This window comes from Harpia harpyja (genome assembly GCF_026419915.1).
Source record: "Harpia harpyja isolate bHarHar1 chromosome 27 unlocalized genomic scaffold, bHarHar1 primary haplotype SUPER_27_unloc_3, whole genome shotgun sequence".
NCBI lineage: Eukaryota > Metazoa > Chordata > Aves > Accipitriformes > Accipitridae > Harpia > Harpia harpyja.
This window is the reverse complement of record NW_026293181.1, coordinates 1-12,369: the sequence shown is the minus strand read 5'-3', so window position 1 is coordinate 12,369 and position 12,369 is coordinate 1. Positions and strand designations below refer to the sequence as shown.

General features: G+C 69.9%; 1 protein-coding gene across 1 annotated transcript in view; it reads left to right on the top strand.

Moving 5' to 3' along the window:
* LOC128138047 (neurexin-2-like) overlaps positions 1-11,972 on the top strand; it is a gene marked incomplete at its 3' end in the record, with an annotated part of 29,726 nt that extends 17,754 nt beyond the window's left edge. Inside the window, 10 exon segments of the mRNA XM_052779331.1 lie at positions 1,842-2,003; positions 3,400-3,820; positions 4,449-4,832; positions 5,361-5,506; positions 5,508-5,565; positions 7,707-7,733; positions 9,836-9,955; positions 10,114-10,495; positions 11,268-11,458; positions 11,719-11,972. Coding sequence (XP_052635291.1) covers positions 1,842-2,003; positions 3,400-3,820; positions 4,449-4,832; positions 5,361-5,506; positions 5,508-5,565; positions 7,707-7,733; positions 9,836-9,955; positions 10,114-10,495; positions 11,268-11,458; positions 11,719-11,972 — 2,145 coding nt within the window.
* Positions 11,973-12,369: the final 397 nt, after the last annotated feature.

The window sequence follows — 12,369 nt, the reverse complement described above, 5'->3', positions numbered from 1 at the left end:
CCCGCCCCCCCCGTCCCCCACCCATGGGTGCTGCTGGCGGAGCACCGGGGCCAGCACCGCTGCAGGATGGGTGCTGGCGTGCAAGGTGCATGGGGGGGGGGGATGTGCACGAGTGTGCGTTGGTGCAAGGCACAGGATGGGTGTGTAGGTGCAAGATCTGTGCAGGGTGTGTGTGCATGCATGGGTGTGCGTTGGTGCAAGGTCCGTGTGGGGTCTATGTGCATGCACGGGTGTGCGTTGGTGCAAGGTCTGTGCAGGGTGTGTGTGTGTGCAGAGGTGTGCCCTGGTGCACCCTGGTGCAAGGTCAGGAGCCTTGTGTGCGTGTGGGCGAGTGTGCACTGGTGCAAGGTGCCTCTGCACCAGTGTGAGGTCTGGGCTGAGGTGTGCACTTGTGCACAGGTGTGCATTGGTGCAGGGTCTGGGCTGGGGTTGAGTGTGCATCGGTGCAGTGCCAATGCTGGGTGTGTGCGTGTGCATTTGTGCGAGGGTCACATTGGGACGTGCAAGTGTGCGTGTGCAGGTATGCATCAGTGCAAGCCCAGCCGGGGGGTGTGTGTGTGTGCGTGCGTGCATGAGCGTGCATCACATGCTCACAGCCCGTGTGGGGGTGTGTGCGTACTCACACGTGTGTGCAAGCTGCGCATGGGGCTGCCCCCCTCCCTCCCGGGGCCCCGGTGCTCCCGCTGTCCCCGCTGTCCCCGCACGCCCGCGTGCATGGCTCCTCACACGCCCTCGCACGCCCTCGCACGCCGCGCACGCCCTCGCACGCCCCCTCGCGCGCGCTGAGCCCCACTAACAGCCATTTTTCTGTCTGAGCTTGGTTCTGTCTGAGGACCCCCAAAACTCGTTACTAATCCAACCCTCCCGGTGTCACCCCCCGGTGTCACCCTGCCACGCCCCGGCCCCTCCCGCTCCTCCTCACCTTGTCCCCCACCGCCCCCCTCATCACCCCGGCCCCATTGTCCCCGTGTCCCCATTGTCCCCGTGTCCCCATTGTCCCCGTGTCCCCATTGTCACCCCCGTCCCCATTGTCACCCCATCCCCATTTTTGTCACCCCGTCCCCATTGTCGCCCCCTCCCCACAGACACCCGGGGGGGTCCTTGGGGGGGTCCCCGGACACCTGGGTCCCCCCAGGGGCACTTTGGGGGGGGTTGGACACCAGCAGAGCACCCGGGTGTCTGGGATCCCCCCACTCCAAATCACCAGCAGCTGGGGGGGGTGTGGGGGGGTGCCTCCTCATTAGCAGCTGCTGCTATTGAGACCTAATTAGCCCAGATAGGGCCCGGCTGGGCCCGGATGCCTGGGTCCCCCCCCGAGGAAGGGCAAGGGCAGGGAGGGGGTACCTGGATGCCTGGGTCCCCTGGGGGAGGCAGGAGCTGGGGGGTCCCCAGCCCCCCCCCGCACCCACCTGGGGTCCCATATCTGTGGCCAGGGGAACCCTTGGAACACCCCCCCCCCCCTTCGAGACCCCCTGTCGTTGGCCCCCCAAGCTGCCCCTGCCCCCCAGGTGCCCCCTGAAATCCCCCAGCCCCCCCCCCCCAGCATCGCAACACCATTGTCCCCCATCACCCCCCCACACCCTCATTCCCCCCCCACTGCCCCCCATGTCCCCACTGTCCCCTTAGTCCCCCATCACCCCTATTGCCCCCGTTGCCCCCCACATCCCCATGGCCGCCCCATCACCCCCCACCCCCATCACCCCCAGCCTCCCGTGTACCACCCCCCGTCCCCATCCCCCACCCCTTTTGGGGTCCGTCCCCCGTCCCCCCCCCCAGACACAGAAATGGCTGCGGCGGGCGGGCGGGGGCCCCCGCTGAGGCCGGGCGCGCTCGTGCCGCAGGTGACGATCTCGGTGGACGGGATCCTGACGACGACGGGGTACACGCAGGAGGACTACACCATGCTGGGCTCCGACGACTTCTTCTACGTGGGGGGGTCCCCCAACACCGCCGACCTCCCCGGCTCCCCCGTCAGCAACAACTTCATGGGCTGCCTCAAGGACGTGAGCGCCGGGACGGGGACGGGGGGGGGACACGGGGACGTGGGGTGCACGGGGATGCGGGGTGCGGAGGGACAAAGGGCGTGTGGGGCGCACGGGGACGTGGCATGCGTGGGGGGACAGAGGGATGTGGAGCACCGGGGTGCACGGGGACGTGGGGTGCAGAGGGATAAAGGGCGCACGGGGTGCATGGGGACGTGGGGTGCACGGGGACACGGGGACATGGCATGCGTGGGGGGACACAGGGATGTGGAGCACCGGGGTGCACGGGGACGTGGGCTGCATGGGGATACAGGGTGCACAGGGGTGCACGGGGACGTGGCATGCATGGGGGGACACAGGGGTGTGGAGCACCGGGGTGCACGGGGACATGGGGTGCAGAGGGATACAGGGTGCACAGGGGTGCACGGGGACGTGGCATGCATGGGGGGACACAGGGATGTGGAGCACCGGGGTGCACGGGGACATGGGGTGCAGAGGGATACAGGGTGCACAGGGGTGCACGGGGACGTGGCATGCATGGGGGGACACAGGGGTGTGGAGCACTGGGGTGCACGGGGACGTGGGGTGCAGAGGGATAAAGGGTGCACGGTGCACGGGGACGTGGGGTGCACAGGGCTGTGGGGTGCACGGGGACACAGGGACATGGCATGCGTGGGGGGACAGGGATGTGGAGCACCGGGGTGCAGGGGGTGCACGGGGACGTGGGGTGCAGAGGGATAAAGGGTGCAGGGGGTGCACGGGGACGTGGGGTGCACGGGGATACGGGGTGCACGGGGACACAGGGACATGGCATGCGTGGGGGGACACAGGGATGTGGAGCACCAGGGTGCATGGGGTGCACGGGGACGTGGGGTGCAGAGGGATAAAGGGCACACGGGGTGCACGGGGACGTGGGGTGCACGGGGACACAGGGACATGGCATGCGTGGGATCACAGGGATGTGGAGCACTGGGGTGCACAGGGACAGGGGTGCAGAAGGACATGGGGTGCACGGGGACATGGGGTGCACAGGGCTGTGGAGTGCACGGGGACACACGGATATGGAGCACTGGGGTGCACGGAGACATGGGGTGCAGAGGGGCCCATGCTGGGGGTGCATGGGGACAGGGGTGTAGAGGGACAAAGGGTGCATGGGGACACACATGCATGGGGTGCACGGGGATGTGGGTTGCAGAGGGACAAAGGGCGCGTGGGGCGCACGGGGACGTGGCATGCGTGGGGGGACACAGGGATGTGGAGCACCGGGGTGCGCGGGGAGCACGGGGACACGGGGTGCAGAGGGACATGGGGTGCATGGGGACATGGGGTGCACGGGGACACGGGGTGCAGAGGGATACAGGGCGCACGGGGACAGGGGACGCCGGTGGGACACGCGTGTGTCCCCCCCGCCCCCCAGGTGGTCTACAAGAACAACGACTTCAAGCTGGAGCTGTCGCGCCTGGCGCAGGAGGGCGACGGGCGGGTGACGCTGCACGGGGCCCTGCTCTTCCGCTGCGAGGCCGTGGCCGCCCTGGAGCCCGTCACCTTTGGGACGCCGCAGGCTTTCCTGGCGCTGCCGGCGTGGCGGGCGGCACGTGCCGGCTCCGTCTCCTTCGACTTCCGAACCACCGAAGCCAACGGGCTCCTGCTCTTCGGGCAGGGGCGGCCGCAGGGGCCCGGCCACCCCCGGCCCGACTACTTCGCCCTGGAGCTGCTGGACGGGCACCTCTACCTGCTGCTGGACATGGGCTCCGGCGGCATCAAGGTGCGCGCCAGCGCCCGCAAGGTCACCGACGGCGAGTGGTGCCACGTGGACGTGCAACGGGACGGCAGGAAAGGTGAGGCGTGAGGGCGGTGGCGCACGGCGAGGCGGGGGCGAGGGGCGCGCGCGGGGAGGGTTTGCCGGCGTGCGAGGGCGCGAAGGGGCGTGCGAGGGCGCGGGCGCGAAGGGAGTTTGCCGGCGTGCGAGGGTGGTGGCGTGCGGAGAGGGGGTGGGTGCGAAGGTCGCGTTCGCGGGAGGTTTTGCACGGCTGCGAGGGCGTTTGCGCGTGGAGAGGGCGGACGGCGCGAGCAGGGCGCGTGCACGGGGGTCTGCGCGCGTGCGAAGGGCGGCTGCGTGTGGAGAGGTGGCGCGTGCAAAGGGGCCGTGTGCGCGGAGGGTTTGCACGTGTGCAAGGGCGTAGGTGGTGGGCGTGCGCAGAGGGTTTGCAGGCGCGCAAGGGTGTCGGTGCACAGAGGGGTGGTGGGCGCAAAGGAGCGCGTGCGAGGGCACTTTGCACGCGTGCCAAGGCGTCGGTGACCGTGGGTCCGTGCACGGAGCGGGGTGGGTGTGCGCAGGGTGGCCCTGGAGCCCCCGCGGCGCCGTGTGTCCCCGTCATCCCCCCGTGGCGCCGTGCACCCCCTGCACCCCCGCATCCCCACCGTGTCCCCCGACGCCACCCCCCCCCGTCATGTCCCCCCCCCCAGGCTCGGTGTCGGTGAACAGCCGCAGCACCCCTTTCCTGGCGAGCGGCGAGAGCGAGGTGCTGGACCTGGACTCGGAGCTTTACCTGGGGGGGCTCCCCGAGGGGCGGCCGGGCCCCCCGCTGCCCCCCGAGCTCTGGACGGCCTTTCTGCGCTACGGCTACGTGGGCTGCGTCCGCGACCTCTTCGTCGACGGCCGCAGCCGCGACGTGCGACGGCTGGCGGAGGCTCAGGCCGCCCCGGGGGTCACCCCCTTCTGCGCCCGCGAGCCCCCCCGGCACTGCGCCAGCGGGCCCTGCCGCAACGGGGGGCTCTGCCGCGAGGGCTGGAACCGCTTCATCTGCGACTGCCTCGGCACCGGCTACCTGGGACCCCGCTGCGAGACCGGTGGGTGGCAGCCCCCCCCCCCCCCCCGACCTTGGGGGGTGGCCCCGGGAAAGGGGGGGGTACCAGGATGTCTGGGACCCTTGGGGAAGGGGGTACCCAGATGTCTTCTTGGGGAAGGGGGTACCCAGCATGCCTGGGTCCCCCACGGGGTTAGAGGGGCAACCTTGGGGGAGGGAGTCCCCCCCCCGGATGCCTGGGGTCCCCCCCAGATGCTTGGGTGCCTCCCCAGGTGCCCCAGAGGGGGTGGCCCTGGGGAAGGGGGGCACCCAGAAGCATGGATCCCCTGGGAAAGGGGGCCACCCGGATGCGTGGGGGTCCCCTGGGGAGGGGGGGAGCACCCATGTGCCCGGGTCCCCTGGGGTGGGGGGCACCTCCGTGCCTGGGTTCCCTGGAGATGGGGGTACCCGGATGCCCGGGGGTCCGCGGTGCCAGGGGGTCCCCCCTGAATGCCCAGGTCTAAGATGATGGGAGGGTCCCCCCCCTCCTCCGAACACCCGGGTCGGCGGTGACGGGGGGGTCCCCCCGCAGAGGCGGCGGTGCTGAGCTACGATGGCAGCATGTACCTGAAGATCCTGGTGCCGGGGGCGGCGCAGACGGAGGCGGAGGACGTGGCCCTGCGCTTCATGTCCCCCCGCGCCTACGGCCTCGTCCTGGCCACCACCTCCCGCCAGTCGGGCCGATACCCTGCGCCTCGAGCTGGACGGGGGGCGCATGAAGCTCACCGTCAACCTGGGTGAGCCCCCCCGACACCCCCCCGCCCCGGGGTGCTCAGGTCCCCGAAACGGTCCCCGAAGATGGTGCTCAGCTCCCCAAAACGGTGCCCGAGTCGGTTCTCGTGACCCCCGAAATGGTCCCCGAGGTGATGTTCAAGTCGGAGCCTGAGACCTCAAAATAGCGCCCAGGTCCCCAGAACAGTCCCCGAAGTGATGCTCGAGTTGAGCCTGAGACCCCAAAACTGTCCCCAAAACGGTGCTCGAGCCAGTGCTCCTGGCCCCAGATTGGTCCCCAAAACGATGCCTGTGGCCCCAGAATCGTGCCCAGGTCCCTAAAATCACACCCGAGCCCCGCGGCGCTGTTGAAGCCCCCCCAAACCCAAGTACCCCGGGACCCCAAAACGGCACCTCTGCGGGGACGTCACCGGAGCCGACTCGGGCACCCACGTCCCCCTCGGCTCCCCGTCGGGTGTCCCCCCCCTCCCTGGGTTTAGGAGCCTTCGTGACCCCCCCCGCTGCCACTTGGGGCACAGCGCCAGGACCCCCCAGAGGGGTTGGGGAATCCCCCCAAGGGATCGGGGATCCCCTCAGGGTGGGGGATCCCCCTGCAGCCCCATACATTTGGGGGGGGGGACACCCCCATGGGGCTGCGGGTCCTCTGTAGGGTCGGGGACCCCCCCCATGGTATTGGGGAGCCCCCAGGGGGTTGGGGATCCCCCCTGCAGCCCCACAGCACTGGGGACCCCCCCCCACGGGGCTGCAGCCCCCCTGCAGGGTTGGGGACCCCACCATGGCATCGGGGCCCCCCCCCCCCCCCCCCGGGTCCCGGCGCGTTTGCCCCCCGCCGCCCTGCAGCGGTTGACGAGGGGGGGCCCAGCCCTGGGGCGCCTGATCCCCTCGGATCCCCCTGGATCCCCTGGGATCCCCCGCGCCCCCCCCCCCGGGCTGGGCCCCGCGCGGTGGCCGGGATCCCCCTGCGAGGTGCCTCTGCCCCCTCCGCGCCCCAAGACCCCTGAAACCCCCCGGCACAGGGCTGCAGGGTCCAGGTGCCCGTCCCCATCCCATCTCATCCCAGTCCCAGTCCTGGTCCCCATCCTGTTCCTGTACTGGTCCCCATCCCAGCCCTGTCCTCTTCTCATCCAGTCCCAGTCACCATCTTTGTCCTGTCCCCATCCCAGTGCAATCCCAGTTCCATCCCCATCCCAGTCCCCATCCCAATCAATCCGATCCCATCCAATCCCAGTCCCATCCCAGCCCCACCCCAGTTCCATCCCCATCCCCATCCCAGTCCCCATCCCAATCAATCCAATCCCATCCAATCCCAGCCCCATCCCAATCAATCCGATCCCATCCAATCCCAGTCCCATCCCAGCCCCGTCCTCTCCTTATCCAGTCCCAGTCACCATCTTTATCCTGTCCCCATCCCGGTTCCATCCCCATCCCAGTCCAATCCCCGCCTCATCCCAGCCCCATCCCAGTCCCCATCCCAATCAATCCAATCCCATCCAATCCCAGCCCCATCCCAGCCCCATCCCAGTCCCCATCCCAATCCCATCCAATCCCAGCCCCATCCCAATCAATCCAATCCCATCCAATCCCAGTCCCATCCCAGCCCCGTCCTCTCCTTATCCAGTCCCAGTCACCATCTTTATCCTGTCCCCATCCCGGTTCCATCCCCATCCCAGTCCAATCCCCGCCTCATCCCAGCCCCATCCCAGTCCCCATCCCAATCGATCCAATCCCAGCCCCATCCCAGCCCCATCCCAGTCCCCATCCCAATCCATCCAATCCCATCCAATCCCAGCCCCATCCCAGCCCCATCCCAGTCCCCATCCCAATCCCATCCAATCCCAGCCCCATCCCAATCAATCCAATCCCATCCAATCCCAGTCCCATCCCAGCCCTGTCCTCTCCTCGTCCAGCCCCAGTCACCATCTTTATCCTGTCCCCAGCCCAGTCCCCATCCCAGTCCAATCCCATTCCCATCCCCATCCCTGTCCCCATCCAATCCAGTCCCGTCCCAGTCCCCATCCCAGTCCCATCCCAGTCCCGTCCCCGCTGGCACCTCGCGCCGCCTGTCCCGGCCGCCCCCCCTCGTCCCCGGGGCGGTGACACCGGCTGCGGCTCCGAAGGGCCTGATCCTGCTCTCTTCTCTCCCCAGACTGCGTGCGCGTGGGCTGCCACCCCAGTAAGTGTGCGCCCCCCCCCACTCCCCCCCCTCCCGATGCCTGGGTCCCCCCCACCCCGGACGCCTGGGTCCCCTGTAGGGTCTGACCCCCCCACCCCAGACGCCTGGGTCCCCTCGGGGGGGTCTGGTCATGCCCCCCGCGGATGCCTGGGTTCACTGGACGTGCCCAGGGTCACACCAGGACACGTGTGCAGGGTGGGGCACACGTGCGTGCAGGCGCACGAGGCCCCGCGTGTGCAGGTAAGGCTCAGCCCCGCCCCCCAGGGGGCACACGCGTGTGTCAGGGACGTGACATGGGGGCAGGGCAGGGACACGGGCAGCGGCTGCTGTCACACACGTGTGCAGGGGCTGGGGGCGCACAAACGCACACGTGTGTGCAAGGCCTAGCGTTTCACACTCGCTGGCGTGCACAGTGGCTGTGCTGGGAGGTGGGGGTGTCACGAGCACACACACGTGTGCATGGGGGGGAGGGGTGGGATGCACACGTGTGTGTGACACATGTGCCCAGACCTGGCGTGCGACAGCCAGCTGCAGATGCAGGTGAGTGGGGGGGTCCCTGTGCAAGGGGTCCCTGTACACGAGGGTGGCCCCGTCCGACTGCCCCCCCCCCGCCCCAAGGACCCAGGCGTCCGCCTCCCCCCCCCCCGGGGACCCAGGTGTCATGTGTGTGTGTCCCCCCCCCCGGGGACCCAGGTGTCCAGGGGTCTCCTGCCCAAGGGGAGGGGTCCTGGGGGGGGGGGTGAGCAGGAGCACACGGGTGCTTGCACGTGCCACACACGTACACACAGGGACATGCACACGGGCTGCAGGCATGCACACGCATGCACACACACGTGCCCGTGTTCTGCAGCCGTGCACGGGCACACGAGTGCACACATGCTGTAACGGTGCACGTACACGCTCTGCAGCCCTGCATAGGTACACACACATGTATACAGACACGTACACACACGTGCGTGCATGCACCCTGCAGATGTGCAGGGACACACACATGCGCACATGCTTCGTAGCTGTGCGCTGACACACATACACACGTGCATACATGCTACAGCTGTGCGCATACACATAAGCACACACACTGGAGCTATGCACACACGTGCAGACACGTGTTCACACACACACTGCAGCTGTGCATAGACACATGCAGCAGCTGTGCATGGACACACGTGTGCACACACACTCACCCTGCATGCACACCCCCCCCCCCATTTCCCTCCCCGTCCCCGTGTCCCCAGCGTGTCCCCGTGTCCCCCGGCCGGTGCACGCGTGGGCACCCACAGGGCTGGGGGGGGGGGTGGCATGTGTGCACGCACACGGGTGTGTGCAAGGGGGGCTGCGCGTACGCATGCACGGTGCTTGCAGGCTGTGTGTGTGATCAATGTGGTGTGTGTGCACGTGTGCAGGCTCTGAGTGTGCACGTGCTGTTCTGGGCATGCACACCCCACGTCTGCAGCCATGGGCGTGCGTGCACGGCGTTTGCACGCTCAGTGTGTGTGCACAAGGTTTGTAGGAGTGTGTCGGTGTGCTCACCGGTCAGGTGCGTGTGTGCGCAGTGTTTGGGGGTGCATGGGGGTTTTAGGGGTGTGAGTGTGCACAGTTTGTAGGGGAGCGTGCACAGTGTTTAGGGGTGTGCAAGCGTGCAGTGCTTAGGCGTGTGCGCGTGGTGTTTGCAGGTGTGCACACGTGCAACATTTAGGGGAGCGCACGCGTTCGCATGCTGTTCGCTAGAGGGGGTGTGTGTTTGTGCACGGTGTTTGCAGGTGTGTGCACAATGTTTAGGCGAGTCTGTGTGTGTCTGGTGTTTGCCGGAGCGAGCGTGTGCACGTGTTTTTAGGGGTGAGTGTGCGCGGCGTTTGCGGGGGGGGGGGGGTTGCACAGCGTTTAGGGGGTGAGCGTGCGCGGCATTTAGGGGAGCGCACGCGCGTGCACGGCGCTCGCTCGCGGGGCTGCGTGCGTGCACGCCGTTCGCAGGGGCGAGCGCGTGCGCTCGCACGAGGCGTTTGCGGACGCGCGCGTGGTGTCACCTGGCTGCGCGTGCCGGCGTGGCGTCGCCCGGCCGTGCCCGGTGTCGCGGCGTGGCCCGGCTGACCCCCGCCCCCCAGGCAAGGGCCCCGAGACCCTCTTCGCGGGGCAGAAGCTGGACGACAACGAGTGGCACACGGTGCGGGTGGTGCGGCGCGGGCGCAGCCTCCAGCTCTCCGTCGACAACGTCACCGTCGAAGGTGCCCGCGCGCGGGGCCGAGGGCGCGGGGCCGGGGGGCGCGCGGGCGCGGGGGGGGGGACGGGCGGCGATGGGCGCGCAGACCCGTGGGGACGCGGCGCGCGGGGCGGCGGGTGCCCGGGGACGCCCACCAGCCCTGCCCGCCCCCCCGCCCCGCAGGGCAGATGTCGGGCGCCCACACCCGCCTGGAGTTCCACAACATCGAGACGGGCATCGTGACGGAGCGGCGCTTCCTGGCCGTGGTGCCCTCCAACTTCTTGGGCCACTTGAGCGGGCTCCTCTTCAACGGGCTGCCCTACCTGGACCTCTGCAAGAACGGGGACATCAGCTCCTGCGAGCTCAACGCCCGCTTCGGCCGCCGGACCATCGTGGCCGACCCGGTGGCCTTCCGCGGTCGCGGCTCCTACGTGGCGCTGGCCACGCTGCAGGCCTACGCCTCCATGCACCTCTTCTTCCAGTTCAAGACCACGGCGCCCGACGGCCTCATCCTCTTCAACAGCGGCAACGGCAACGACTTCCTCGTCGTCGAGCTCGTTAAGGGGTGAGGGCGCACCCCCGGGGGGGGGCGGCCGGCGGGTCCTGCGGACCTCGGGGACCCCCTGAACCTCCGCGGAGCTTGGGGACCCCCTGGGGGCCTCAGGGGCGTCCTGGGGGCCTCAGGGGGTCCTGCGGATCTCGGAGAACCCCCTGAACCCCCCGGGGACCCCGTAGCGCCCCCCCCCCCCCCCCGGGGACTTCGGGGACCCCCCACCCCGTGGTGCCCACCAAGCCTTAGGCCCTGGCCCACTGGACCAGTCCCCGCCCCCTACTCCTGAGGCCCCTCCCAACTGTCTCAGGCTCCTCCCCTTGGGTGAGACCCCTCCCCCTTGGCTCAGGCTCCTCCCCGATTTGACCACACCCCCCAGCTCAGGCCGCGCCTCCTGGCTGCCGGTGCATCCCTTATACAGTTGACTTGGGGGGGCAGCCCCCTTAGCTCAGGCCCCTCCCCTTTTGCCAGGCTCCTCCCCGGCCCTGGCCACGCCCCCTGGCCACAGGTCCATCCGCTGCGTTTGCCCGGGGGGGGCGGCCCCTTTGGCTCAGGCTCCTCCTCTTGTGTCAGGCTCCTCCCCCGGCCTTGGCCACGCCCCCGGCCCTAGGTGCCTGCGCTGTACGTTTGCCCTGGGGGGGTGTGGCCCCCCGGCTCAGGCCCCGCCCCTAAACCCGGGCCACGCCCCCGGCAGAGGCCACGCCCCCTGTCCCCAGGTGCATGCCTCATGTCTTTGACCTGGGGTGCCCCCCTCGGCTGAGGCCCCCGCCCCCCGCCGCCCCCCCAGGTACATCCACTATGTCTTCGACCTGGGGGACGGCCCCTCGCTGATGAAGGGGAACTCGGAGCAGCCGCTGCACGACGGGCGCTGGCACGAGGTGTCGGTGGCCCGGGAGGGGGGCACCCTGCACGGGCTGCGGGTGGACGGGCGCCCCGTCACCCAGCACGGCCAGGGCGCCCGCAACCTCGACCTCAAGGGTGAGCAGGGCGGCGGCGGGGTGGGGGGGGACACGCGAGGGAGGCACACGTGGCGGGGGTCACCCGTAGGGGAGCACGCGTGGGGAGGGGGGGTACCCACAGCGCGGGACGCACGGGGCAGACGCCGACGGGCGGGCACCGTGGAGGGGCGCCCGCGACGAGGCGCCCGCAGGGGTGCGTACGCGGGGGGGGCACGGACACCCGCGGGACGGGAGGCCCACGGGGGGTCACCCGCGGGTGACGCCACCCCCCGCCCCCAGGGGAGCTGTACATCGGGGGCGTCAGCAAGGGGCTGCTGGGGCGGCTGCCCAAGCTGGTGGCCTCGCGCGGGGGCTTCCAGGGCTGCCTGGCCTCCCTCGACCTCAACGGCCGCCTGCCCGACCTGCTGGCTGATGCGCTGCACCGCGTGGGCCACGTGCAGCGCGGCTGCGACGGTGAGAGGGCGCGCCGGGCCCCGGGAGGGCGCGGGAGGGCGCGCGGGGGCGCGTGGGTGGGCGGGAGGGCGCGCGAAGGGGTAAGGGGCTGCGGGAGGGTGCGCAGGGATGCGAGAGGGTGCGCAGGGGTGCGTGGGGGTGCAGGAAGGGGTAAGGGGCTGCGGGAGGGCGCGCAGGAGCGTGCAGGAAGGTGCACAGGCACGGGAAAGGGCGCAGAGGGGTGCAGGAAGGGGTACGGGGTGCACGGGGGTGCACGGGGCTGAGGGAGGGAGCAGGAGGGTGTATGGGGGTGCATGGGCGTGCGGGAGGGGGTACAGGGGTGTCCGGAGACTCATGGGGGGGTGCACAAGGGCACGTGCGGGTGCTCACAGGGCGCCCAGGGGACTGCGGGGCTGGACACGGGCACCCAAGGGTGCTCGGGGCACGTGGGGGTGTGCACAGGGGCAGAGAGGGGGGCACAGGGGTTGCGCAAGGCTG